This window comes from Malus domestica, chromosome 11, assembly GCF_042453785.1.
Source record: "Malus domestica chromosome 11, GDT2T_hap1".
Lineage (NCBI taxonomy): Eukaryota > Viridiplantae > Streptophyta > Magnoliopsida > Rosales > Rosaceae > Malus > Malus domestica.
Window position 1 is genome coordinate 8,238,718 of NC_091671.1, and position 24,852 is coordinate 8,263,569.

Consider the following 24,852-nt stretch of genomic DNA (forward strand, 5'->3'; position numbering starts at 1 on the left):
CAAAACACACTAACCCACCCAGCCGCAATTTGATGGCAGTGGCGTAAATAAAGTAAAATCAATTGGCAAACAATTGACTGTAGCTCAATTCACTCCTCAACTTTAGAATAGATAATAACGAGAAAATATGCCCCGTGCGTTGCTGCTGGAACCCGTTGTTTCAGGTGTAATCGGATGACTAAAACACATTTAAGTTGAATAAATTCAACACAATTATAAACAAACAAAGGGATACATGGCATATAAACACATTGCACAATGAGTGGGAAGACATTGAACGTCTTTGATTAGAAGGAGATGGTTTCCAAAAAAGTTATGTTTCATTAAGAAAGAGAATAAACATGTAGTTCACACATAAAATTTCAGTTACCAAATCCAAAAACAAAAAACAAAAAAGGTAAATTACATAGTAGCCCCTCAGATTTAAGGTCTATTACAACTCCATACAACATCTTTAAAACATTTCACTTTCATACCTCACGTACTATTTTATTTCAAAATAATACAACCGTTACATTTTCCATCCATTGATCTGTTAAGTGCTGACGTGGCTGCCACATTTGTGCCATGTGGTTGCCAAATGTGTGCCACATGGCAAAAATAATAATTTTTTATTTTTTTTTTTAAAAACCTGAATCTTCTAAAAATAAAATCAAAAATCAAAAGCTGAAACCTTATTCCCCCCTCTTCCTCCTCTCTTCTCCCTGCAACCCCCAAACCCAAAAACCTTATCCCCCCTCCTCCTCCTCTCTTCTCCCCCATCTTCATATTTTTCCCTTGCAACCTAGAAATAAAAAAAAAGAAAAAAGAAAAAAAAGCCCTTCAGTTCGTCTTCCCCACCCCTCCTCCTCCTCCTCCTGTCTTCTCCCTCATCTTCATCTTCTTCCCCCTGCAACCCAGAAAAAAACAAAAAAAACAAAAAAAAAAACCTTTCAGTTTGTTTTCCCCTCCTCTTCCCCTCTATTTTCCCTCATCTTCATCTTCTTCCCCCAACCCCTATACCCACAACCCAGAAGAAAAAAAATCAGATATCGTCTACGCCGTCATCGCCGGGTTCGTGAGGTGGGAGGAATGGATGTGGATTTAAGGAGTGATGGGTGTGTAGAGGAGAGGGGGTGGGGTTGTAAAGGAGGGAAGATGGTGGGTGCGGAGGGAGGGATGTGGGTTTCTAGGTGAGGTGGGTCGTGGGAGGGTCCCCGGGGGGGGGTGGCAGTTGTTTTGTTTCTGGGTCTCTGGTTTGGGGGGTTCACGGGGGTGGGTTTTCTTTCAGCTGTTCTTTTGTTTTTTTGTTTATTTTTTGTTAGAAGATTTAGGTTTTGTTTTTAGCTTCAGCTTTCCTATCTCTATCCATTTATATACTTATCCACACTAATGACCGGAGCAATCTAGCGAAGATCACAAAAAGTGACCGTTTTCGCTACCTAGGATCTATCTTGCAAGAGAACGGAGAATTAGATGGAGATCTCAACCATAGAATGCTGGATGGATGAAGTGTAAGAGTGTATCCGGCGTGTTGGGTGACGGTCGTAGGCCACTGAAGCTCAAGGGAAAATTTTATAGGACGGCAATAAGGCCAGCGATGTTGTATGGCACAGAATGTTGGGCGGTGAAGCATCAACACGTACACAAAATGGGTGTAGCGGAGATGAGGATGCTTCATGGGATGTATGGACACACGAGAAAGTATAAGATTGGGAATGAGGATATCCGAGGTAAAGGAGGAGTAGCCAAAATTGAAGGCAATATGAGAGAAAATCGGTTCCGGTGGTTTGGACATGTGCAAAGAAGGCCTACTGACGCTCCGGTTCGAAAATGTGACTACGGGACAGAGGTTCAGGGCCGAAGGGGTAGAGGAAGACCTAGGAAAACTTTGGAAGAGACCCTAAGAAAAGACTTGCGTACTTGGATCTAACGGAGGACATGGTACAAAACCGAGCGCAATGGCGTTCTAGGATTCATATAGCCGACCCCACTTAGTGGGAAAAGGCTTTGTTGTTGTTGTTGTTGTTGCTGTAGAAGATTTAGGTTTTTTTAAAAAAAATGTTATTTTTACCACGTGGCACAAATGTAGCAGCCACGTCAGCACTTAACGGATCAATGAATGGAAAATGTAACAGAGGTATTATTTTGAAATAAAATAGTACGTGAGGTATGAAAGTGAAATATTTTAAAGATATTGTATGAGGTTGTAATAGACCTTAAACTTGAGAAGCTACAATGTAATTTAACCAAACAAAAATGTGACTCTCTCTATGGCTTTCTTACCACACAAAAATATCCCTTAGTTAAAGCATGCCACACATCATCACATTGCTATTATACGAAGTAAATTCCTCAGTGGCAAGTAATATACTCTCATTAGCCCAAGAGGATATGAAATTGGTCTAGTACACTGTTCTAGCATTTGGATCAATAAGCTCAAGTTTGCATTGCACAAAACCCTAAATACTCGGACATTGAAAGCGAGAGAGCTTTCCAAATTTTGAGCAAAATCCCCCTAAACTACGACGTATATAGCTTCAGTTGGGATACATGTAAACAAATTCAAAGGTCAAGGCCTGAAACTGAGCTCAAAAATTGGAAATCTCACTTCAATTAAGCAGTTTTTCAGATGTTTACAGCTTAAATATGCATGATAACAAAAAAGAAGCATCCCTTCTTGACCAATCGGACACTAACAGAAAAACCCTAATTCATATTATTCAGATTACAAATACACAGGCGACCAAATAGCTAATAAAGCTGGACAATTTGACCCCAATCCAACACAAAAAATGTTGTGGTTATACATGCAATACCTGCCTAAAATATCCACAATTCCAAATTAAAATGGAAATGAAATGAAGCAACATAGATTGAATACAATTTGGGGAAAATTATCTCACCTGGAGCTCCGAATCTCCAAGAGGTCCCAATCCGAGCAGGCTCCGAATTGGGCTGAAGCCATTAGGTTTGGGGGGAGAAGAACACAGAGCTACTGTGAGAGAGAGAGAGCATGCGTTGTCCTTTTCTTTTATACAGCAACTGGACCGCAGTTCCTTCACAAAAAATTATATGCATGTGTTAGTTTTTCAAGTTCTAGTCTTGCAATCGACTAAAGAACACCATAATCGAAGAGTTTGAAGGGGTTTACCTTTGGATTCTTCCGCTTTCAGATGGAGTTGCTTGGTGTATCAGACTTCTGAGCTTCTTCTTCTATAAGACCTTTTGGTCCTCCGCCTTCGTCATTTCCTCCTCATCGCCTAATTCCCCATCATCTACACGCCAACACTGCCTCTAGAAGAGCCTTACTAATAACCAAGTTAATAAGCATAAGTTCAAACATTAAACGAATATAAAATGATATATGTACACAAAAAAAAAGTTCCATTTTTACATGAACAACTTGTTAGGATTTTGGCTCGTCAATTAATGTCCTTTTCTGTTTAGGATTGTTTTAGGGAAAAAAAAGGGTGCACCAATTCTTCTCCTAAAAGAGCTAGGAAAGAATCTTAGTTTCCTTATTCAATTTAGATTAGAAATCCTAGAAGTCTATTTGGAATTGGAAAGGAAGTCTAATTTCCTATTCCACTTAGAATAGGAATTATAATCTGTAAAGGACATGTAAACTGCACCCTATGCTTATAAATAGGGTGCGGCAAGGCTTAAATTGAGAGAGAAGAAAACTGTGACAGCCAAGACAAGAGAGAGATTAGTTCTAGGGTTTGCAAAAGTTCTGTAATCTCTATTATTAATCAAAGGAGCGGTGATTTCTCTACCTAGAGAAATCATAACTGGACGTAGGCATAAGTTCTGCCGAACCAGTATAATTCTTGTGTGTTTCTAAGTTTTTCTATATTTGCTAGTTTAGTTGGTTACATCAAAGAACAAGGTCTAGTGTGCGGGTTTTTTAACACAACTAAGCAAAAACATTATTACAACTAAGCATAAATTTTGAGGACAAACCTAAACCAAATACTTTCATCGTTAACATGAATAACCATCTATATGAATACTAATTGCATACTCCCTCAAGGTCCTATGGATAACTATGAATGTTTTCAAATTCACCTGCCAATGACAAACACAAAAATAATACAAAAAGTTTAACATGAATCAAAACATATGTATACGAAATGGTAAGCATATTAATCCATAAGATATTGATGATATTCACATACAGCCAATAAGAAAAGTATCATATAGGTGTTGCATAAATAAAATGACATAGTAATTTGAACAACCACTACAAATGGCAATGCCATTACGAAATAACGCAACTTTCTTTGGATCAAGAACTTAAAACACCAAGCAAATTCACATTGTTCAACAAAAATCAGAAACCAATAATTCATACACATTCACAGATCTTCATAACAATTGAACAACAACAAATTAAACTAAGCAAATAAAAAAAATTCTTGGAATTCAATCGAAATCAGTAGAAGATCAAATTACGCAAAAGAAATGCACAGTCATGGCATTGAAATTGAAGTACCTATTGTGGTGTAGCTGGCCCAGTGTCCACCATTTCAAAATCCCCAAATCGGCTTTGAACTACAAAACCCAAATCGAACAAAAACTAAGCAAAATGAGTAGGATTAAAAAATTCAAAGTTGAAAGCACCAAATGAAAGAAGGTGAACCAGTAGATCTACTTTATTACCCTCAATATTCGACATTGGAATGCAATGCAAAACTACAAATTACGAACAATAAACATGAAAAAAATAAAACCCTGAAAAGGATACGGCAATGCATCGGCGGCATGATCCAAATATACCACAAAAACTTTCCTGCACGCCAAAACAACAAATTGCCACTGTATATATTTCAGATGTATTCAAAAACCAAAATTGAAGCCATGGAAACACTTGAAAACCCAGAATTCAGAGTGAAATTTTTTACCTTCAGATGAGCTGGATATACTCAGACATGCCATTGCAGTAAGCGGTCTTTCCTAACCCAGGCAGGCCGATCACCACTTGCCCAAAAAATCATTTTTGGGTTTTAACATTGAGCAGTAATAAACCCAACAAAGAAATCAGTCAGGTAAAACTAACATCTCATTTCAATTTTTCAATTGACTATTTAATTATGTAAATCTCACCTCCAAGTGTTTTAAAATCACAGAAGTTGTTAACTATGTAATCTGATAATCAATAAATTTAAGAAAATTTAAAATGAATTATATTCACTCCAAATGCTTATATTATATGTTCACATATATATTCACACCAACAAAAAATTCAATTTTGAGCAGCTGGGATCAAAATAAAAACAAAAGACACTAATTTCAGTGCCTACACATAAACATTGCATAAAAACACTCATTTTCAAATGGGGGGCAATCTCATATAAAGTTATATGTTTATATGGGTAGCAAATAAGCAGTACAGATGCAGGCACATTTATAAAGCTAAACCACATTGATTTCATAAGCATATTTTGCTCAAGCTTTTATCAAGGGAGACATGCAAAATCATACAGAAACATCCATGAGCAAACTGGACAATTTCAATATATATGGAAGCACGTATGAAATCATAATGAATTACCAGAAGCTCACACTCAACATATCCTAGTACTTTAATGAAGCTGTCCATTTATAACTCAGGCACAAAACTATACAATGCTTGCAAACATTTAGCCATAAACCAAACATCATAACTGAATCTACGATTTGAGGATCGATCACATACCAGCTTGACAGCCACCTCCTCCCCAGTGTGTTCATTTACACCTAACACCAGAAGAGCAATTTCATTACAAAACACATTAAATTAACACAATGAATAATTTTCTAAGGAAAAAAGGATATCAAGCACTGATTACCATACCTAAATAGAGTTCTTCGAAAGACCCACTCTCAATCTTCCTGCCCAGCTTCAACTTCCCAGCAATCACATGCTCCATGATGCAACAATGTCCAATAGGATTCGACCCACATGCTCAAACTGGCTTTATTTCACAGCAATTTGTGCAAAATTCTGCCTTCCCAATCAAATCCAGCTGCACGACATGCTCAACCGGCAAAATATGCATATCCCCTTCTGATTCATCCACTCTGAAATCTGCAACCTAAAACACATTATTACAAAAGCAGAGGAATTTCCAATTACTTATGATACAAACAAACACTTACTAACAAAAATGCTAATTCCCTCTCACTCACTTTCTTTAACTAAAATTTAATTACTTTGATGCTTCTTTCAATTTTCTTTCATTTTCTGAGCAACCAAACAAGGGATAACACAAATTGCAAGGTAAGAAAGAAAGATGGAAACTGGAGGGCTTGGGAGAAGCATTTCCGCTTTCGGAGGTCATGAATGATGCGCTGAAGCTCTGTGACTCGGACTTTGTTGCCATTGTAGACGCAGTCGTTGAGCTCTGGAACCACATTCAAGCTAGGGTTTTTGAGCGGGTTGATTTTGTTGTAGAGGGTCGGCTACCTGGTCCTGCTCGTATAGTAGGTCCTGCTATTATATTGGGAACGATTATAATAGCACGTATTAAATAAACACACAATCAAGAAATCAAAGGTAGTTTTTGGATAGGAAGGAAAAAAAAAACAACAGTAATCTGTTATCCTTTTCGACCACGAAATTTTTCAGAGCTTCAATTAACTTTATAGTCATAATTCATTTTGTTAAATATTTTCGTCCTGGAAAGAAAAAATTAAAAAGATTAACATTCCCAAAACACGAATAAGCAGATTCAAAGATTAATCTCCACATGAAACACTTCCAGTAGTAAGAACAACAAACACACTCATTTCAAAACATAAATAAGCAGATTCAAAGATTCAACTTTTGTACAGAAATGAGCCAAAAGCACATGCCGCTTTAATGTATGAGCCAAAAGAACTTTTAGCTTTAGCAGCCCATTCCCGACACCCCAAATTTGAGATATATTTGAGACTCAAAAGTGTTTACACAGAAACAACGCAGATCTCTAACCTGATCCTTGTGTGCATCTCGCTGTCATTCTCGCTGAAACTTCTGCATCAAAAGCATCAACAACCTCTTCAATTCTGAAACAGCTACACTGGGAACATCTTTTGAATCTTTTCCCTCTTGACGTTATTGTAAACGCATCGCCAAATCAATATTTGCAGGCACACCAAAAGCTGCCTAACAAAAGAAAAAAAAATTCACAAATCACCCAAATGAAATTCAGTGCAAAATTCCAAAAAAATTGAAAATGAAAGTAGGAAAGAGTGAGAGTAGTGTCCCAGGCCGATGTCCGATTCATTATGGAGCTAGAGCATATCTCGGAATATGTTTCGACCGGCGGAGTCCAGACTGGTTTTTCAGCTCCTCCAAAGGGCCTAAAGATTGTACTTCACCGACTCTTTCGAATTGGACCAGACCAGTAGCGGCAAAAGGTTTAACAACATGTGGCTTTGCCATTGAAAAAAGAACGAAGAAGAAGACGACAACTGAAGTGAATAGAAGGAAAAGCATCAATATTTGAATAAATTCAATGTGTTGCAACATGAGTTTTTGGATCCATTTATATATTAGATTTCCCTTAAAAACAGGACATTTGGGAAAACAAATTATACCCAAATCTCAACATTAGTGTAGTAGATGAGTGAATAATATATGATAAAAAAATTCAATGGTGCATACTAAAAATGAGTGAATAGAGTAAGACATAGTACATGAGTGACTTTGAAATCAATGAATTAAATTCCAAAAGTGAGTGACAAAGAATAGCTAAGGCAGAAGCTTAACTACCCTATCAATTTTAAATTCAATGTCTGTTCACTGCATATGCCTTCACTTATATATTAAATTTTGTTCAAATTCAATGTATGTTCACTGCATGCTAATCTGTGTTTCGGCACACTCTTACAGGGATTTGGTCACAAAACTACAACCATTTTTACAAATTCCATAAGCCAACAACGGAAAATGAAACTCACGAAGCAACCTAGAGGAGGCAAACAACAGAAATCAAAGACGGAACAGGTGAGAACCAAAACGTTAAAAATAGCACATACCCATTTCAAAGACCAAAAATCATGCAAAGATATAAAAAAAAATCCCAAAAATTCAGTATATTAGCACTCCCTGCAAAAGTCCAAAATCAGAAAATTAGAAAAAAAGAATTTGATAACATTATACTTTAAAAACACTAAAATTTCCAGTCAAAGGAAAAGCATTACCTCTGCAAAAAATAAAAATAATCAGGAGATAAAAACTCAAATCGCAAAAAATAAAATCAGCAAAATAAATCCTATAGTTTGATAAAAATTTAGGAGAAGGGTAAGATTGGATACGCAAAGAGAGGGCGGCCTTGTATTTCTGCTACTTTGAAATGCAATCCTCCTTGTCCCAGGGCCCTTGAAACTTCTCCGAGTAACACCTGCACACAGAAACAATATCCATTTACCCTATTCAGAAATCAAAAAATGGATTTTAGAGAGAGGAGAGATAATTAGGGTTTAAGAGTAATTGTGGAAACTAATTGTGCTGAGAGGAAGCAATTGTGGTCCGCGTCTTCACACAACAAATTGGAATGTGGGATTGCATACATTTGGGATTTTAACAGTAACCAGCAGTCATTCAAAATTTACCAATCACAATTAGAGCTTAAGTGATACCTTGATTACAGTCATCAATACGCCTGCTCACATACTAAGACCTAAACCCTAAATCATTCTGATCCTTCTCCTTCTCCTCCTTGGAGATTCTGATTCAAGTAAAATCAAACATTCAAACAACTCATCTCTCATTTGATTGATTGGTACCAAATGAAGGTCAATAATACTTATTTGTAATTTAATTAAAAAAATAAATGCTTGAATCAAAAAGTAAGAAATTAAAAAAGAAATGGAGAAATACTTGGAATGGAATAAGTGAATCGTAGGTGAAGGAGTTTATGTTTTTGTTTCTGTTTTGAAACCAGAACCAAACCAATTTGGGACAAAAAAGAACAATGCTTTCAATTTTTTTCAAGAATTTAACAATTGACCTAAATCAAAATATTAAGAGGCGAAGAGCTAACGTAAGTATTAATCAAGAAACAAACAAATTAAATCAGTGGAAGACCCTAATTCACAAAAACAGAGACATAATCCTAGCATCCAACTCAACAATTTATAAACATCCATTACAATTTGAATGAAAGAACAAAATATAAATGAAAATTGTAACAAAGCAAATGGCAATTAGACACTAAACAATGAAAAAAAAGTAGTGCATTACCTTTTGAATCAAGGGAGAAAATTGAAAACCCAGACCCTGCCATTCATCCATCACCCATCCCCTCCTCACCGACTCCGTGCGTAACCCGTTAACCCTAAAGAATACACACACCCATGCTTTCCGCTCTATATCTCTCTCCTTGCCCATCTCTCTCTCTCTAAAATGGGAGAAAATCCCATAGATCCTGGCAGAGCACCTACCTAAATCTCTCTCTCATTCAGTCCAAACCCGTAGCTCCAATCTCTCTCCAATCTGTCAGGCCCTGTGTCTCCCTCCTCTGTAGTCGCTCTATCCCCCTCTCTCCGCTCACCAGAGGCACACCTAGCTGTGTTCGAGTAAAAAATGGGAGCAATTGTCTCTCTCTAATTTGTCAGCTGTGATGTCCCCCTTCCCCTCTCTCTCGCCGAGTCAAAGGTGAAATGCAACCAACGGCTGAAAATAGGTTTTTTAGCCTGAGTGGCAATTTTGTAAATTAAGTGAAAGTTGGTTAAAAGCATTCGAGTGGCAAGCTTGTAAATAAACTGAAATGTGGTGCAAAACACTATTCATTTGTATAGTGCAATTCAAAAGCCTTCTTTAGACTAAAGTAATGTATGTGTGTAGAATGTCGACTACTGATTTTATATTAATGTCTTCATGTGTTTTGTTTAATGCTTTTATGTAGAAAACTTATAATAGGGAAATTGAATTGTATAAGTCGTAACTCATATTCATTCATTGACAGCGTATAAATATATTAGATTACAAAGAGTCCTATTGGGATACAAAGTAAGGAAAACTAATGAAAAAGACTTGAAAACTTTGAGTTTTAACGATAAGGACAAAATAAAGGGTAAAATGAATAGTAACATGTTTGACTTTTTAGTGTAAAAATGTGGTTTTTCGTTAAAGTGAACAGTACCGCAGGCTTTTCGTTAAAACTCCCTACAAAGTACTCCCATCTATATCTCAAATAAAAGCTGACAAATCAACATGATTTGGTTTGTTTACAGAAGGCGGATTGGATTGGGACAAGGTCTCTTGTTTAACATTCTATGTATCGAGTCGAGAATTTGAGAATTTTTATCTTTTTTTTAGATATATAAATGGTATTCATTGAAAGTTGGTGATTATGGGGGCAAGTCAGACTTTAAGTGTGACTTGAACACTCTGGATCTCAAAATTTAAAGTACTAAAACCTATTTTCATGTCCATGCACTTTTATGTTGATGGTTACTTTGTATCTAAGTAAGGAATGTTCATTTGATTTGTCATTTTATCGATTGCTTAAACTTTGATCTGTAACATCCCACATCGACCAACGAAGGGAGGGTGATGTGTCTTATATGCACATGCCTACCTCCATATAGTATGAGGCTTTTTGGGAACTCACTGGCTTCAGATTCCATCGAAACTCCAAAGTTAAGCGAGTTCAGGCGAGAGCAATCCCAGGATGGGTGACCCACTGAGAAGTTATCGCGTGAGTTCCCAAAAACAAAACTATAAGGGCGTGGTCGGGGCTCAAAGTGAACAATATCGTGCTACGGCGGAGCCGGTCTGGGATGTGACAGAATGGTATCAAAGTCACTCTGCCGTGTGGTGTGAGTATGCCGACGAGGACGTCGGGCCCCTAAGGGAGGTGAATTGTAACATCCCACATCGACCAACGGAGAGGGGTGATATGCCTTATATGCACATGCCCACCTCCATATAGCCCGAGGCATTTTGGGAACTCACAGACTTTGGATTCCATCGGAACTCCAAAGTTAAGCAAGTTCAAGCAAGAGCAATCCTAGGATGGGTGACCTACTGGGAAGTTCTCACGTGAGTTTCCAGAAACAAAACCATGAAGGCGTGGCCGGGGACCAAAACGGACAATATCGTGGTACAGCAGAGCCGAGACTATGATGTGATAGAATGGTATCAGAGCCACTCTGCCGTGTGGTGCGAGTGTGCTGACGAGGACGTCAGGCCCCTAAGGGGGTGGATTGTAACATCCCACATCGACCAACGGAGAAGGGGTGATGTGCTTTATATGCACATGCCCACCTTCATATAGCACAAGACCTTTTGGGAACTCACTGGCTTCGGATTCCATCGGAACTCTAAAGTTAAGCAAGTTCAGGCGAGAGCAATCCCAGAATGGGTGACCCATTGGGAAGTTCTCACGTGAGTTCCTAGAAACAAAACCGTAAGGGTGTGATCAGGACTCAAAGCGGACAATATCGTGCTACGGCGGAGTCAATCTGGGATGTGACATGATCACTTATCTTGTACAGATAAATCAAAGTTGTTTACAATGGAAATGCACCATGAAGGTCACTTTATAGAAGCCTGTAATGGGACAATGACTTATGTTGGTGGTCATGTTGCTTGGTTTGACAATATGAACTGTGATCTAATGTCTAGGTGGGATATTGAGGATTATGCCAAGAAGTTAAGGTATACTAAGATTGCTAAGTACTATTACACATTGCCAAATGACAGAACTTACAAGTCTATGGTTGCTGATAGTGATTTTTGGACTCTAGCTACTCTATTGCCCCTAAATAGAGTGGTACTTGTGTGCATTGTTAATGATGTCCAACTGATCAATTAAGCCCTAAACATTGAAATTCAAGCTTCAGCAAACTCTTTTGACATTCCTCACCCCAAACAATGAAATTCAAGCTTCAATTTAGAATTGGAATGATATTTACCAATAGAAAGGAGTTCAGACAAGTGTATTATGGCTGTGTAAATGGAAGACAAATAAGATTCCCAATAAGAGAGCGTTATAAAGTTCAGGGTAAGTGTACAAATGAGGGATGTCCATGGGTGATTTAAGCAAGCAAAATAGATACGAGCTCTGCACTTAAAGCGAAGACACTCAATGATGCCCAGAAATGTCCGACAGAGGAAAAGCTCAGACTATGCACCTCAACTTGGGTATCACATAGGTATGGTGAGGATTTGCTTGACAATCCTATATGGGAAGTGTCAAAATTTCAACAAACTGTTCATAAACAATACAATTTGCACGTAACATCGGCTCAACTTTATAAAGCATGGTCATTGGCAGCTAAGAAGAGTGAAGGGGCTTATGTGGAGCAATATGCAAGGTTACGGGATTATTGTGAGGAGCTCAAGCGAAGAAATCCTGGCAGTACGATTTTGGTGAAGACTGAAATGGAAAGAGGAAGGCCTAGGTTTCAGAGGTTTTATGTATGCTTTGCAGCATTGAAAAAAGTTTTTTGGAAGGTTGTAGGCCAGTGGTGGGATTGGATGGATGCCACATTAAGGGTCCACATCGAGGCCAATTGCTTACTGCCATTGGCATAGATGCCAACAATGGCATGTATCTAGTAGCATATGCAATTGTTGAAATTGAAGATAGAAGAACTTGGACTTGGTTTCTCTAGCTACTCATCGTTGATTTGGGTATTGAAAATGGGTTAATAGAAGCTGTAAAGGACCTTATTCCAACTGCTGAACACATGCATTGTGTTCGACACTTATATAACAATTTCAAGAAAACACACGGTGGCATTGCATTGAAACAAATTCTTTGGTCAGCAGCTAGAGCAACCACCATTCCACGATTTAAAGCAGAGATGACTAAGATGGAAGTTGAAGATGGATTGGCTATAAGTTGGTTTGATGACAAACTAGCATGTAATTGGAGCATATCTTATTTTAGGACATCATCCAAGTGTGATATCTTGTTGAATAATCTATGTGAGTCTTTTAATAGTGCAATATTGGGAGCAAGAGATAAACCAATATTAACTATGGTGGAGAGGATTACGACATATCTAATGGTTAGAATGGCAAGAATGAGAGAAGCAGCAGATGAGTGGAAAAATGAGGTTGGCCCTAGAATATTTAAAATGCTTGAAAAAATAAATTAGAAAGTGGTTCATGAATTGCTTGGTTGTCTGGTGATAAGGAGTATCAAGTGAAGCATATGAGTGGAGCACAATATGTGGTTAATTTAGCAAAACACACAAGTACATGTAGAAGGTGGGATCTCACTGGAATTCCTTGTGCTCATGGAATTGCTGCAATCTATAGAAAGGAGGACGATCCATGCAAGTATGTTCATTCTTGTTACAAGAAAGCAGCATACTTCGAGAGCCTACACTCCTTATATCCATGCCATGCCTAGTCAAGAATTTTGGCCACCTACAAATCACCAATTCGTTGCACCTCCAAAGTATCATAAGCAAGCTGGTAGGCCAAAGAAGGTGAGGGCAAGAGAGCAAGATGATCCACAACCACCATCAACCTTAAACAAATTGCCTAAATGCTTCAGCAAGGTCACTTATGGAATGTGTGGCAAGAAAGGTCATAATCGTATCACATGCGGGAAGAAGCAACGACAAGCTTCACAGGTAAAAGTGTTGAATCCCACATCGGTTGTAGTAAAAAGATAAGTAAGAGTTTAAATACCATAATCCTACTCTAACTAATACCGAGGCCTTTTGTGATAAAACCCCACACCTGACGGATTGTACAGGTGGTAATCACCAAGTTGGGGACAATATCGGTGTTGTTGAAAGTGGGCCGTATGGCCCGTCTCTCTGATAATTCTACATGGTATTAGAGCCAGGGAGCAGGCCTGTATTGTACTACCACGTGATGGGTGGGTCCCCTTGGCCCCGCGCGATGATGGTGAGTCCCTTGGCCCTGCGTGTAGGGTGAGTCCCCTTGGCTCCACGTGGTTGTCGGTGTGTGGATCTCCCACGTGTAACCCACTAATTGGGTCCCACGTGATGGGGTGTGTTGAAATGTCCCACATCGACCGTATCAATGACAAAATAAGAGTTTAAATACCATAATCCTACTCCAACTAATACCGAGGCATTTTGTGATAAAACCCCACACCTGACAGATTGTGCAGGTGATAATTACCAAGTTAGGGACAATATCGGTGTTGTTGAAAGTGGGCCGTATGGCCCGTCTCTCTGATAATTCTACAAAAAGTAGCTTAATGGTTTCACTTATTTGCATTTTTAGTCACATATGGTTGTTTAATTTGGGGAATATCATCTCATAGGCCTATGGAGAAGATGGGAGAGGACAAACTTGTGGGACAAATGAAATTGCCCATAACTCACCAACAAACTTTTGGGACAAATGAAATTGCCCATAACTCACTAACTACTTAAAGTGGGCAAACACAAGCAATGATGTGCTCATTGAAAACTTTGGTATTTTAAATTTGTCTTGTATTTATAGACGGATGTATGTGGAACTCTTTTATTGATCATTTTGTAGCATGCCATTGGAGGAAATATGGGAAGTGAAACTCCACCAAATCAGGGACAAGAACAATCTGCATCTAATGCAAGTTCTTTTGATCTATGTCCTTGTCCCTTTCTCGTGTGTGTTTTTATAACCCAATGCCATTTGATAATTTTTCAGGTTTTTTTTTATTTTTTTATTTTTTTATTGTTTGTAGGTTTCTAAAAGGGGTAGAGTGAAACAAAATGGAAGGGGCAAGTCAGTGCACAATTCAAGAAAGTCACCTGAAAACCGTAGAATCTAAAGGAAATCATTTGGAAATTTAGACTTTTTGTTAATGTCAATTTTTTTTTTTTTTTTGGATGAAGACAATGTTGTTTAAGCCCTCAGTATTTGGTGTTTTTGATTTTGAACATAACCAAGCAATGAAACAATATTTTTGATATGGTAGCAATGAAATGATCAGGCATTGCTTTCTCTTATGGTTGCTCAAAATATGTTAAGATACAAAAGTGAGTGTGTTCAGTTTAGCATGTCACGAAATCAAATTTTATATAGGCTCTGTAATATGAGAAACGAGTGGAGGTTTGGTGCCAGAAATGGAGTTGTAGATGCTTATGCGCTACTCGATCACAACTATCCGCATGAATACTCTCTAACACAAAATTTAAGGGTTTTACTAAAGAAAAGTAAAAAACTTGTTAAAAGATCTTAAAATGACAGAAATAACCTTGAACACAAGTCATGGGCGAGGCGCATGACTTATTTTGGATAGAAAACTTAACGGAATTAGGGTGAGATGACAAATTGATGATTTCGGCAAGTTGGTATGACAAATTGCTTAAAATTTTATTTATATGACAAATTAAAAAAGGTGTACAAGTTCATATGATATTTCAAAAAAAATCCCCTTGGAAAATTATGGTCCCTACGTCCAACCAAATAATAAGGTTTTTGATGAGACAATGCATGCCAACTTGAGCATTATGATGTTCATGATTTTGTTTGCGTCTATACATATGTTTACTCCGTAAATGTAGATTAGGTCGGTTATTAAGGCATTATATCTGTCTCGTTCTTATATTCAAGTTTAAATTCTTCTCTCGTAAGTTATAGCTTATAATATCGTCTTACCAAAACTAAAGATACTTATTTTTAGTGGGATATATTTTGCTTAAGTATGTATGTTTGCAAGATTAAATGAAAACCTCCAAAACGTATGAGGTTTAATTGAATTCTAACCACCACCACCACCCTCATATAATTAGGGCAAAAGGCGAATTTAGGAGAGCTCCTTTCAATCATTTTGTACCCATGCATATTATTGTGATTCAATGAAGCTCCCCGTTAAATGAACTGCACCAAATAGGGGAGACATTCTCCAGCTGTCCGAAGCCCACAAACACAGCGATCGTTGAAGCTTGCTTCTTCTCCAGAGTTTTCTTGGTCATCAATACGACATGTCCTTAATAAAACCGATTTGATTCTCTGAACAATCGGAATTTCGTAGTTTTGTCTCCACACCACTCATTTTAAATCATGCGGTTCTCATTAGCTCATTCTACTTGCCTTCCTCACACAAACCACGAGTTCAGATCTCCCTCTCTTTAACTACCCGAATATCCGAGTTCTTGAACTTTGAAAACAAAAATCCGGAGAGGATCTCAACTCTAAATAGGGTAGCTTGCTTTCAGCTCTTTGTTCTTCTGCAGTTCGAATTGGTTTCCTATATCTCATGTCTGGTTTTGGTGGGAGTTTGCTTTCAGCTCTTTTTATTTCCGTTGGTGCTTCTGGTGCACTTTTGGTTTAATAGGAAGCATGCTTTCGGAGCTCATATCAAATTGGACAATGTATGTAAATAAGGTAAATAAAGTTTCTGTATACTCAATGATGCACCTCTTTATAGTATGTGCACGACCCATTGATCTTACAGTTTCAAATTTCGATCAGCAGTTAGCAGCATTGCTTACTCTCCTTTTCATCATCATAATAAACTTAGCAGTGGGAATTCTACCACACGTGGACAACTTTGCTCATATTGGAGGATTTGTCTCCGGATTTCTTCTTGGATTTTTGTTTTTGATCTGCCCCCAGTTTAAGTGGCCTACCCAACGGAATGCTCCGCCTGGACGTGTTAGTACTCCAGTTAAATCTAAACACAAGACGTATCAATATGTATTGTGGGTCCTCTCTTTGATACTATTGATTGTTGAGTAAGCTCTTCCTCGATCTCTGATTTAATTGTTTGACTTCATGAACCTAATCGATTCCCTGCATGAGAATCTGGTAGCCACAGTTGACGTGTGCACATTTTTTATTTATTTTTATCAAATCAGAGAACTGGATTTTGTGTAGATATGTAGATATCATGTGTCCTGTAATATTTTCATTGCGAATAGTCTCTGTATCTGCTTGTTTCTTATCAGAATGGTTTGGAGAAGGCATTGTGTTATCGTCATTTTCTGTGTAATACTATTTGATCACTTTGTTGATAGCGGCTTCTACTTTGTTGTTTTGGGTTGCATGTGTTGGCAATACTTTGTTGTTTTGTTATTGGAAATAAAGGTTCATTTTCCTCGTATTTGTGTAGTATCAGTATATGCAGGCATTTTCTGACAGAAGTCATGTTTTTTATAGGTATACTATTGGCCTGGTTACTCTTTTTCGAGGGGTCAATCTAAACAACCATTGTTCCTGGTGTCATTATTTGAGCTGTGTCCCTACATCAAAATGGAATTGCAAGTCACAAAACATTTGTTGTCTGATAATATGCTGTACTTTTCTGCGCATATTAACTTCCGCCTTAATATTTGATAGACAGAAATGCTTGCTTATTAATATGATCATGGTTGCATTCAGTCGTTCTAGTTTGGTATGATGTTTAGTCTAATGCTTTAAAGAAACATAATTTAAGAAATGACTCGCAAAATTCTGTGTCAGGAAATTGCTTCTGCAACGTACTTTGTTAGTACTATAAATTGGTTTTGTACTGACATATTGTTCTTTATATGCATATATGCACCAATCTTGCAGTCGAGCCAGATATGGAATCAGTTGAACTTAACGTGCGTAAGCAATGGCAGAAATGGAACATATTCATTGTCAGATCCCAGCCCCTGCCGGACTCAGCAGCTATGTGCTGAGCTTTGCAGTTGAGCATACATGTGCAGATTTCAGAGTTGATAGATGTTGATTGATATGCTTCATTCTTGTAGTAAGTATTCTTTCTCTTTCTTTTGTTTTTTGTTGGGTAAAATAGTCTTGTGTATTCACCAAGCAATGGTTCTCGTTGTCATTATTCTTCTCATTCTTTTACTGCCTTTGTACCTCTTTTCTGCTATTCATAACAGTTGAAACCCATACCGATAACTATAAAATTTACTCGCCATATAGAACTACTCAGACACGCAATTTACTCACCATACCTAAGTTTGTTGAATGTGGGATGTTACGAATCCTCTCAATCGGACCTTTGCGCTCTACTTTCTCGGCTTTCTCTCTCATTCTGCAATGTTGCAAGATGATCGGACACATGTATACTTTCTAGTTCATCCACTAGAGGCGAACTTTTAAAAAAAATCAACTAAATAAAAAATCGTTTAACCATTTAATTAACATTATCAAAATTTCAGTATTTAATTGAAAAACATAGTTCATTTATTTATTATTGGATAACAATTAGATGAAAAAACAAGTAAGAATTAATTTGGTTTTTGGCGAAGTTGGACTTTAAAGGGTGACACAGAAATAGACAATTTTACGGAGTTAGTGCCAATCTCCAAATGCAAGTGCAAGTCCAATAAGGGAGGATCATTTCGAATCTTGACATTAAATAATCCCCTTTAGTGTTTTGTCATATTTCTTTCTTTCTTCGTCAAGAAAGGTAAGGAAAGAAATTTCGTCAAGTACAATAACAAACTCTTATTTGCAAGTTTCATATGCTTACTCTGCTAAGAGCTACCGATAGGTTATCTGGGGCTAATTTGATTGGTGCTGGAAGTTTTGGGGTTGTGTACAAGGGAGTTCTTGATGTTGATGATAGAGCTCAATTGGTTGCCCCCGTAAAGGTGTTTAACTTGTTATGCCATGGAGCGGCAAAGTGTTTTATATCTGGATGTAAGGCTTTGAGAAATATCAAGCATCGAAATCTCGTCAAGATTATAACTGCATGTTCAAGTGTTGATTCTCTTGGTAATGATTTCAAGGCTTTGGTTTATGAGTACATGGAAAAAGCAAGCTTAGAGAAGTGGCTGCATCTACCGACTGATATTGAAGAAGCAAGAGAGGCACCCAAGAGTTTAAATCTTTTGCAAAGGCTCAGCATTGCCCTTGATGTTGCTTGTTCTTTTGATTAGTCGATTATCTTGATAATCACTGTGAAACACAGATAGTTTATTGTGATCTGAAGCCAAGTACTGTTCTTTTGTACAAGTCAAGTACTAGACATGTTTCTGACTTTGATTAGCAAGGTTTCTCCCACAACTGAACCGTATAAAAGCTTCAACAAATCAGACAATTTCCGCCGGAATAACAGGAACGATTGGTTATGTGGTTTTTGGTAAATATTCACATCCTCTCCACAATATCTTTTTTTTTCTTTTAAACTTTTGCATAATTCAACTATTTTGTTCTCAATTTGCTAACAATATTTGGGAAGTGAGGCGTTAATAACTAGATACGTCTACAGTTTTGGAATTCTCTTGCTAGAGACTTGAGCCCCCATGAAGTTTAAAAATTAAGACTTGATCTCACTAGTAATTGTTACCATTTTTAAAAAGGTTGCATCTAGAGATGGGCAAAATACCCATGGGTTTGGGTAACCGCGGTTACCCACCCATTTAAAGTTCACAGTTACGGTAATGGGTAACCGTTTAGACGAACAAACAGTTATGGGTATAGCCGTTTATCCGTGAAATTTAAATGGGCGGTTATGAGTATTACCCGCGGTTATAACGGGTCTCCATCGGTTATGGGTATTATCCGTGATTATAACGGATATCCATTTACCCATTTAATTTAATATATGTAAATTTAAAAAAAAAAATTAAAAAACCTTAATTTTTCAATCTCTCCGCCAGAGTCTGAAACGCCCCGTCCCTGCTCATCTCTCCCTCCTCGCTGCCCTCTCTCATCTCTGCCGCCCTCTCTCTCATCTACGCCGCTCATCTCTCTCTCAAGATTCTTACGTCGAAAAGTGTCTCTGTACGTTCCCCTCCTCTCTCTCTCTCTCCCGGTTTCTCTTTGGGTTCAGTTTCCATATTTTCTTGCATTTTCTTAGAAACCAAACAGGGCATCAAATTTAATTTTTCTTTTTAACTCTTATTAGGTGCTGGGTTTTGATTGCTCATTATTTCAAGTTTCATGGATTGGGTTTCTCCAAGAATTGCGATATTTTTATGATTTTTTGTGCTTTAGCAATTGATGAAGCTTGAATTTCTATATAATTGATTACGTGTTAAAGAATAATCATACTTTTTTTTTTGTCAATGGAGAAAAGAGGGTCTTGATATGATTTTTAGATGTTCAATTTATGCTGGGCAGCCTTCTAACTTTGTATTTTATAGGATTAAGTATTATGTTTTCTATGGTTGATGATCTAAAATGTCGAAAAAATGGGTTTTCGTTAATGTTGTATATGCTCTGAAACAAAATGCAGTGTGTGACTCTGATGTTTAGTCGTCTATCGAGCCTTCGAAATCTTCGAATTTTGTAATTTTCAAGTTGTTAAACATGTAGACGGGTGAAAAAATGGGTAAATAGGTAAAAAAAGGATAAACAAATTCAAAAACCGGTAAATGGTTATGGTTAAATGGGTAAACGGTTATGGTTAAATGGGTACACGGTTATGGGTATGGTTAACCATTTATAAACGGTTATGGGTATGAGTATAACCGTTTATGCAATTACCCAATGGGTAAACGGTTATGCGGGTATAAACATAAACGGTTATGGGTAAATAACCGCGGTTCCCGCCCACCATAACCATTGCCCATCCCTAGTTGCATCCACAATAAGCTTTCTTGCAATGATACTTTTAGGGGAACTATGAGAAAATCAGCAATCTCACAGTCCGGCCCTTCAGAAAACGTACAGGCTTCAAAATTTCCATTCATAGCTAGGATCGCCCTGCTAGGGTAACTTTCATAGCTGGTGACACCAACGTGACGTCTGATGTGAGAAAATATTGGGTTCCATGTATTTGTTTTTCCATTTTGGATGATTGCCAAAATGAATTATGGATGATAATGCTATTATGTATGGTTGCCAAATGTTTCCAGTCAGCTTCTGGACTCAAGGTGCTTTAATGGTCTTGGTCCTTGGCGTTCACCGAAAATGCCAAACAACAGTTCCCAGTAGTGGAAGTAACCTAGTGACAGTTCCCAGTAGTGAAGTCGTCTAAAAAAACAAGCCAAAGTGGTTATCATTTACTTGGACTTATTCCTTCTCATATTTGAATTTTCAAGAACCAGAAACTGTGGTGTAAGTTCCTTCTATGATCCTATCCTTCTATAAATTTCCTTGTCGTTTAGTGGCAGTATTCCTCCTATGATCCTAGGGTAACTTTCATATTAAGTGACACCAACGTGACGTCTGATGTGAGAAAATATTGGGTTCCACGTATTTGTTTTTCCATTTTGGATGATTGCCAAAATGAATTATGGATGATAATGCTATTATGTATGGTTGCCAAAATGTTTCCAGTCAGCTTCTGGACTCAAGGTGCTTTAATGGTCTTGGTCCTTGGCGTTCACCGAAAGTGCCAAACAACAGTTCCCAGTAGTGGAAGTAACCTAGTGACAGTTCCCAGTAGTGAAGTCGTCTAAAAAAACAAGCCAAAGTGGTTATCATTTACTTGGACTTAATCCTTCTCATATTTGAATTTTCAAGAACCAGAAACTGTGATGTAAGTTCCTCCTATGATCCTATCCTTCTATAAATTTCCTTGTCATGCAACAAATGGAACTCACCAATTCACAACTGAACACCCATCTCTCTATTTCTTTCTGCTTCTCTCTCTAGTTATATAGTTAACCAGATCAGAAATGGGGGTTTTGGTTTTGAAATTGATCTTAATATACTTGCTTTTCAGTGCAGTGTTCGTTTGCTGTAGGAGCTCCCTGCAATCGGGACTCGAAGGGAATGCAACGGATAGGCTGGCGCTGCTTGCCATCAAAGCTCAAATAAAGCAAGATCTTCATAATTACAAAGTGATGAGCTCCTGGAATGAATCCACGCACTTTTGCATGTGGCATGGTGTGACGTGCAGTCGACGACATCGCCAAAGGATAACTACCCTGGACCTGCAATCTCAAAATCTGGTAGGAAAACTATCCCCAAACATAGGAAATCTAAGTTTTTTAAGGGAGCTGTGGCTGCAAAACAACAGCTTCAGTCATAAAATTCCTCCACAAATTGGGAATTTGCATAGATTGCAGATATTGCGATTAAACAATAACTCGTTTAGTGGCAGTATTCCACACAATATATCATATTGCTTCAACCTTATATTTGTGGATTTCACTCGCAACAAGTTGGTGGGTAAAATTCCTTCAGAAATTGGATTGCTGTCGAAGCTGCAAACATTTTTATTGCAAAATAATAATGTAACGGGACAGGTCCCTCCTTCCTTGGGGAACCTGTCGTCTCTCCAGCTACTAAGCCTTGGTAGTAATAACTTGATGGGAAACATCCCCAGTTCTCTTGGCCAATTGAAAAAATTAACCTTATTGGAATTGGGGTTAAATCAGTTGTCTGGTAGCATTCCTTCCTCCATTTATAACCTCTCTTCTCTTGTTATATTTGACATGCTAGCTAACCAAATTCAAGGGAGTATTCCATCAGATATTGGCAAAAATCTTCCTAATCTCGGATTCTTCGGCGGCGGCTCAAACCAATTCACTGGGCCCATACCTCCCTCAATATTCAACGTCACAAGTGTTTGGTATTTTGATGTTGGGGGCAACAACCTAGTCGGACCGGTACCGAATCTCCAAAAGCTTCACAACCTCCAGGATTTCAGCATTCAACAAAATAATATTGGAAGTGGTAAAGATGGTGACTTAAGTTTTCTCTCGGGCTTTACCAATGCCACACAGTTGAAAACGTTGATTATTAGCAACAACAGTTTTGGAGGGACATTGCCCATGTCAATATCCAATTTCTCAACCAAACTTCAATTGTTTTGGGTTGGCGATAACCAATTATATGGAAGTATCCCATCTGGGATAGGGAATCTGGTGAGCTTGGAATCGTTGTATTTGGGGGAAAATAGCTTCACAGGTAACATCCCATCTGACATGGGTAAGCTTTCAAACCTTGGAATATTATATATTTCCAATAACAAATTATCAGGAAATATTCCGCCTTCCTTAAGAAATTTAACCAAGTTATACGATCTTTCGTTGAATGGAAATCATCTTGAGGGTAGCATTCCTTCAAGCCTAGGGGAATGCCATTGGTTGCAATCGTTGTCTCTTTCTTATAACCTCCTAAATGGCACAATACCCAAACAAGTTTTTAGACTCTCCTCCTTATCGATTACTTTGAACTTGTCTAATAACCTCTTCACAGGTTCCCTTCCCCACGAGGTTGGGAATTTCCATAGTCTAAGTGAACTGGATCTTTCTGATAACATGTTATCTGGAGAACTCCCCAGTAGCCTTGGTGGTTGTGAGAGTTTAGAAGTCCTGCATTTGCAAGGAAACTTCTTCAACGGGTCCATTCCTTTGTCTATGAGTTCAGTGAAAGGGATTCAAGATCTAGACCTTTCTCGCAATAATTTTTCTGGTGAAATTCCACATTTTTTAGAAGGCTTTAGAATCCTGAATAATCTGAACTTATCATTCAATCAGTTTTGGGGAGGGGTACCAACTGGAGGTGTTTTCAAAAATGCGAGTGCTGTTTCAGTTGTTGGCAACACTAATCTGTGCAGCCCTTTTGCTAATTTAAAGCTTCCCAAGTGCACGTCTAAAGAGACCAAGAAACGAAGATTGTCTCGTTGCTTGAAACTAATACTCCCTTTAGTGTTTGGACTTACTCTTCTAGGAATAGCCATGGTGTTCTCCTATTTCTTTCTTTGTTCGTCAGGGAAGAAAAGGAAAGAAATTTCATTGAGCACTTTGGGGAACACTATTCTGCAAGTGTCATACGCTACTCTACTCATAGCTACTGACGGGTTCTCAGAGGCTAATTTAATTGGTGCTGGTAGTTTTGGGTCTGTGTACAGAGGAGTTCTTGATGAGGATGATAAAGCTCAACTTGTTGCCGTGAAGGTGTTTAACTTGTTACGCCATGGAGCTTCGAGGAGTTTCATAGCCGAATGTGAAGCTTTGAGAAATATTAGGCACCGAAATCTTGTCAAGATTATAACCGTGTGTTCAAGTGTTGATTTTCATGGTAATGATTTCAAGGCTCTAGTTTATGAGTTCATGGACAACAGGAGCTTAGATGAGTGGCTGCATCCACCTATTGGAATTGAAGAGTTAAGAGATCATGTACCCAAGAAGTTAAGTCTTCTTCAGAGGCTAGAAATTGCCATTGGTGTTGCTTGTGCACTGGATTATCTTCATAATCATTGTGAAACGCCAATAGTTCATTGTGATCTCAAGCCAAGCAACGTTCTCTTGGACAACGAATTGACTAGCCATGTTTCTGACTTTGGATTAGCAAGGTTTCTCTCACAAGTAACGAGTAATGTTTCAGCAATTCAGAGTCAGACAAGTTATGTTGGAATAAGAGGAACCATTGGTTATGCAGCTCCAGGTACATATGTTAGATATATACTTCATTATATTTCCTTTTTTATTTTGGAGTATTTAATTTACAAAATTCAAACTGAACTATTTATACACAAATGTGATGTTTGAATTGTAGAGTATGGTATGGGGAGTGAGGTGTCAACGAATGGTGATATCTACAGCTTTGGCATTCTCTTGTTGGAGATGTTTACAGGGAAGAGACCCACTGACAACATGTTTGGTGATAGCTTGAACCTTCATAATTTTGTCAATATGGCTCTCCCCGGGCAAGTTACTAAGATTGCAGATGCACCACTTCTTCAAGGAGGCACGAATGAGAATCCCAATCAATGCAGTGCGAGAATTCATAAAGTTGAGGTGTGCTTGAGTTCAATATTTAGAATTGGAATTGCTTGTTCTGCTGAATCTACAACAGATCGACTAAAGAATATTAGTGATGCTGCATCTGAACTTCATTCCATTAGGAATACTTTTCTTGGATAGAAACTCTTTTTTATGTGCTTTTGTGTTAGAGAAATTTTGTGTACTGCCTGTGAAGTCTAGCTTTTATGTTACCACAGTAGATGTGGAAGTTTGCAATGTAAATAATCACCAATGAGGTTCATTGTGTGAAGAGTGTATTACTACTTCTTGTACTTGGTATTTTTGTGTAATATTCACATCGATTAAAGTCTAGTTCGTGCCACGAAATCGTAG

At 38.0% G+C, this 24,852-nt stretch overlaps 1 protein-coding gene, 1 long non-coding RNA gene and 2 pseudogenes across 2 annotated transcripts; 3 read left to right on the forward strand and 1 right to left on the reverse strand.

Annotated features, from left to right (window-relative positions):
* Positions 1 to 2,565: 2,565 nt before the first annotated feature.
* On the reverse strand, positions 2,566 to 3,290 carry LOC139189629 (uncharacterized). The gene is made up of 2 exons (XR_011573446.1): positions 3,134 to 3,290; positions 2,566 to 3,038 (listed from the first exon to the last, which is right to left on the reverse strand). It is a non-coding gene; the product is annotated as an uncharacterized lncRNA (long non-coding RNA).
* An 11,353-nt stretch (positions 3,291 to 14,643) lies between these two features.
* Positions 14,644 to 17,541, forward strand: LOC139189413 (RHOMBOID-like protein 1; annotated as a pseudogene).
* Positions 17,542 to 18,336: 795 nt separating this feature from the next.
* LOC103412595 (probable LRR receptor-like serine/threonine-protein kinase At3g47570) lies at positions 18,337 to 19,738 on the forward strand (annotated as a pseudogene).
* A 1,566-nt stretch (positions 19,739 to 21,304) lies between these two features.
* On the forward strand, positions 21,305 to 24,846 carry LOC103447441 (probable LRR receptor-like serine/threonine-protein kinase At3g47570). The gene is made up of 2 exons (XM_008386629.4): positions 21,305 to 24,160; positions 24,272 to 24,846. The coding sequence occupies exons 1-2, from the start codon at positions 21,442 to 21,444 to the stop codon at positions 24,637 to 24,639; spliced, it is 3,087 nt and encodes a 1,028-aa protein (XP_008384851.2). The 5' UTR covers positions 21,305 to 21,441; the 3' UTR covers positions 24,640 to 24,846.
* Positions 24,847 to 24,852: the final 6 nt, after the last annotated feature.

What these genes read in the sequence shown, in the direction of transcription:
- LOC103447441 (XM_008386629.4), top strand. Translation starts at nt 21,442, where the DNA reads ATGGGGGTTTTGGTTTTGAAATTGATCTTAATATACTTGCTTTTCAGT. An exon ending in CATTGGTTATGCAGCTCCAG is followed by an intron (nt 24,161 to 24,271) that starts GTACATATGTTA and finishes TTTGAATTGTAG; the next exon opens with AGTATGGTATGGGGAGTGAG.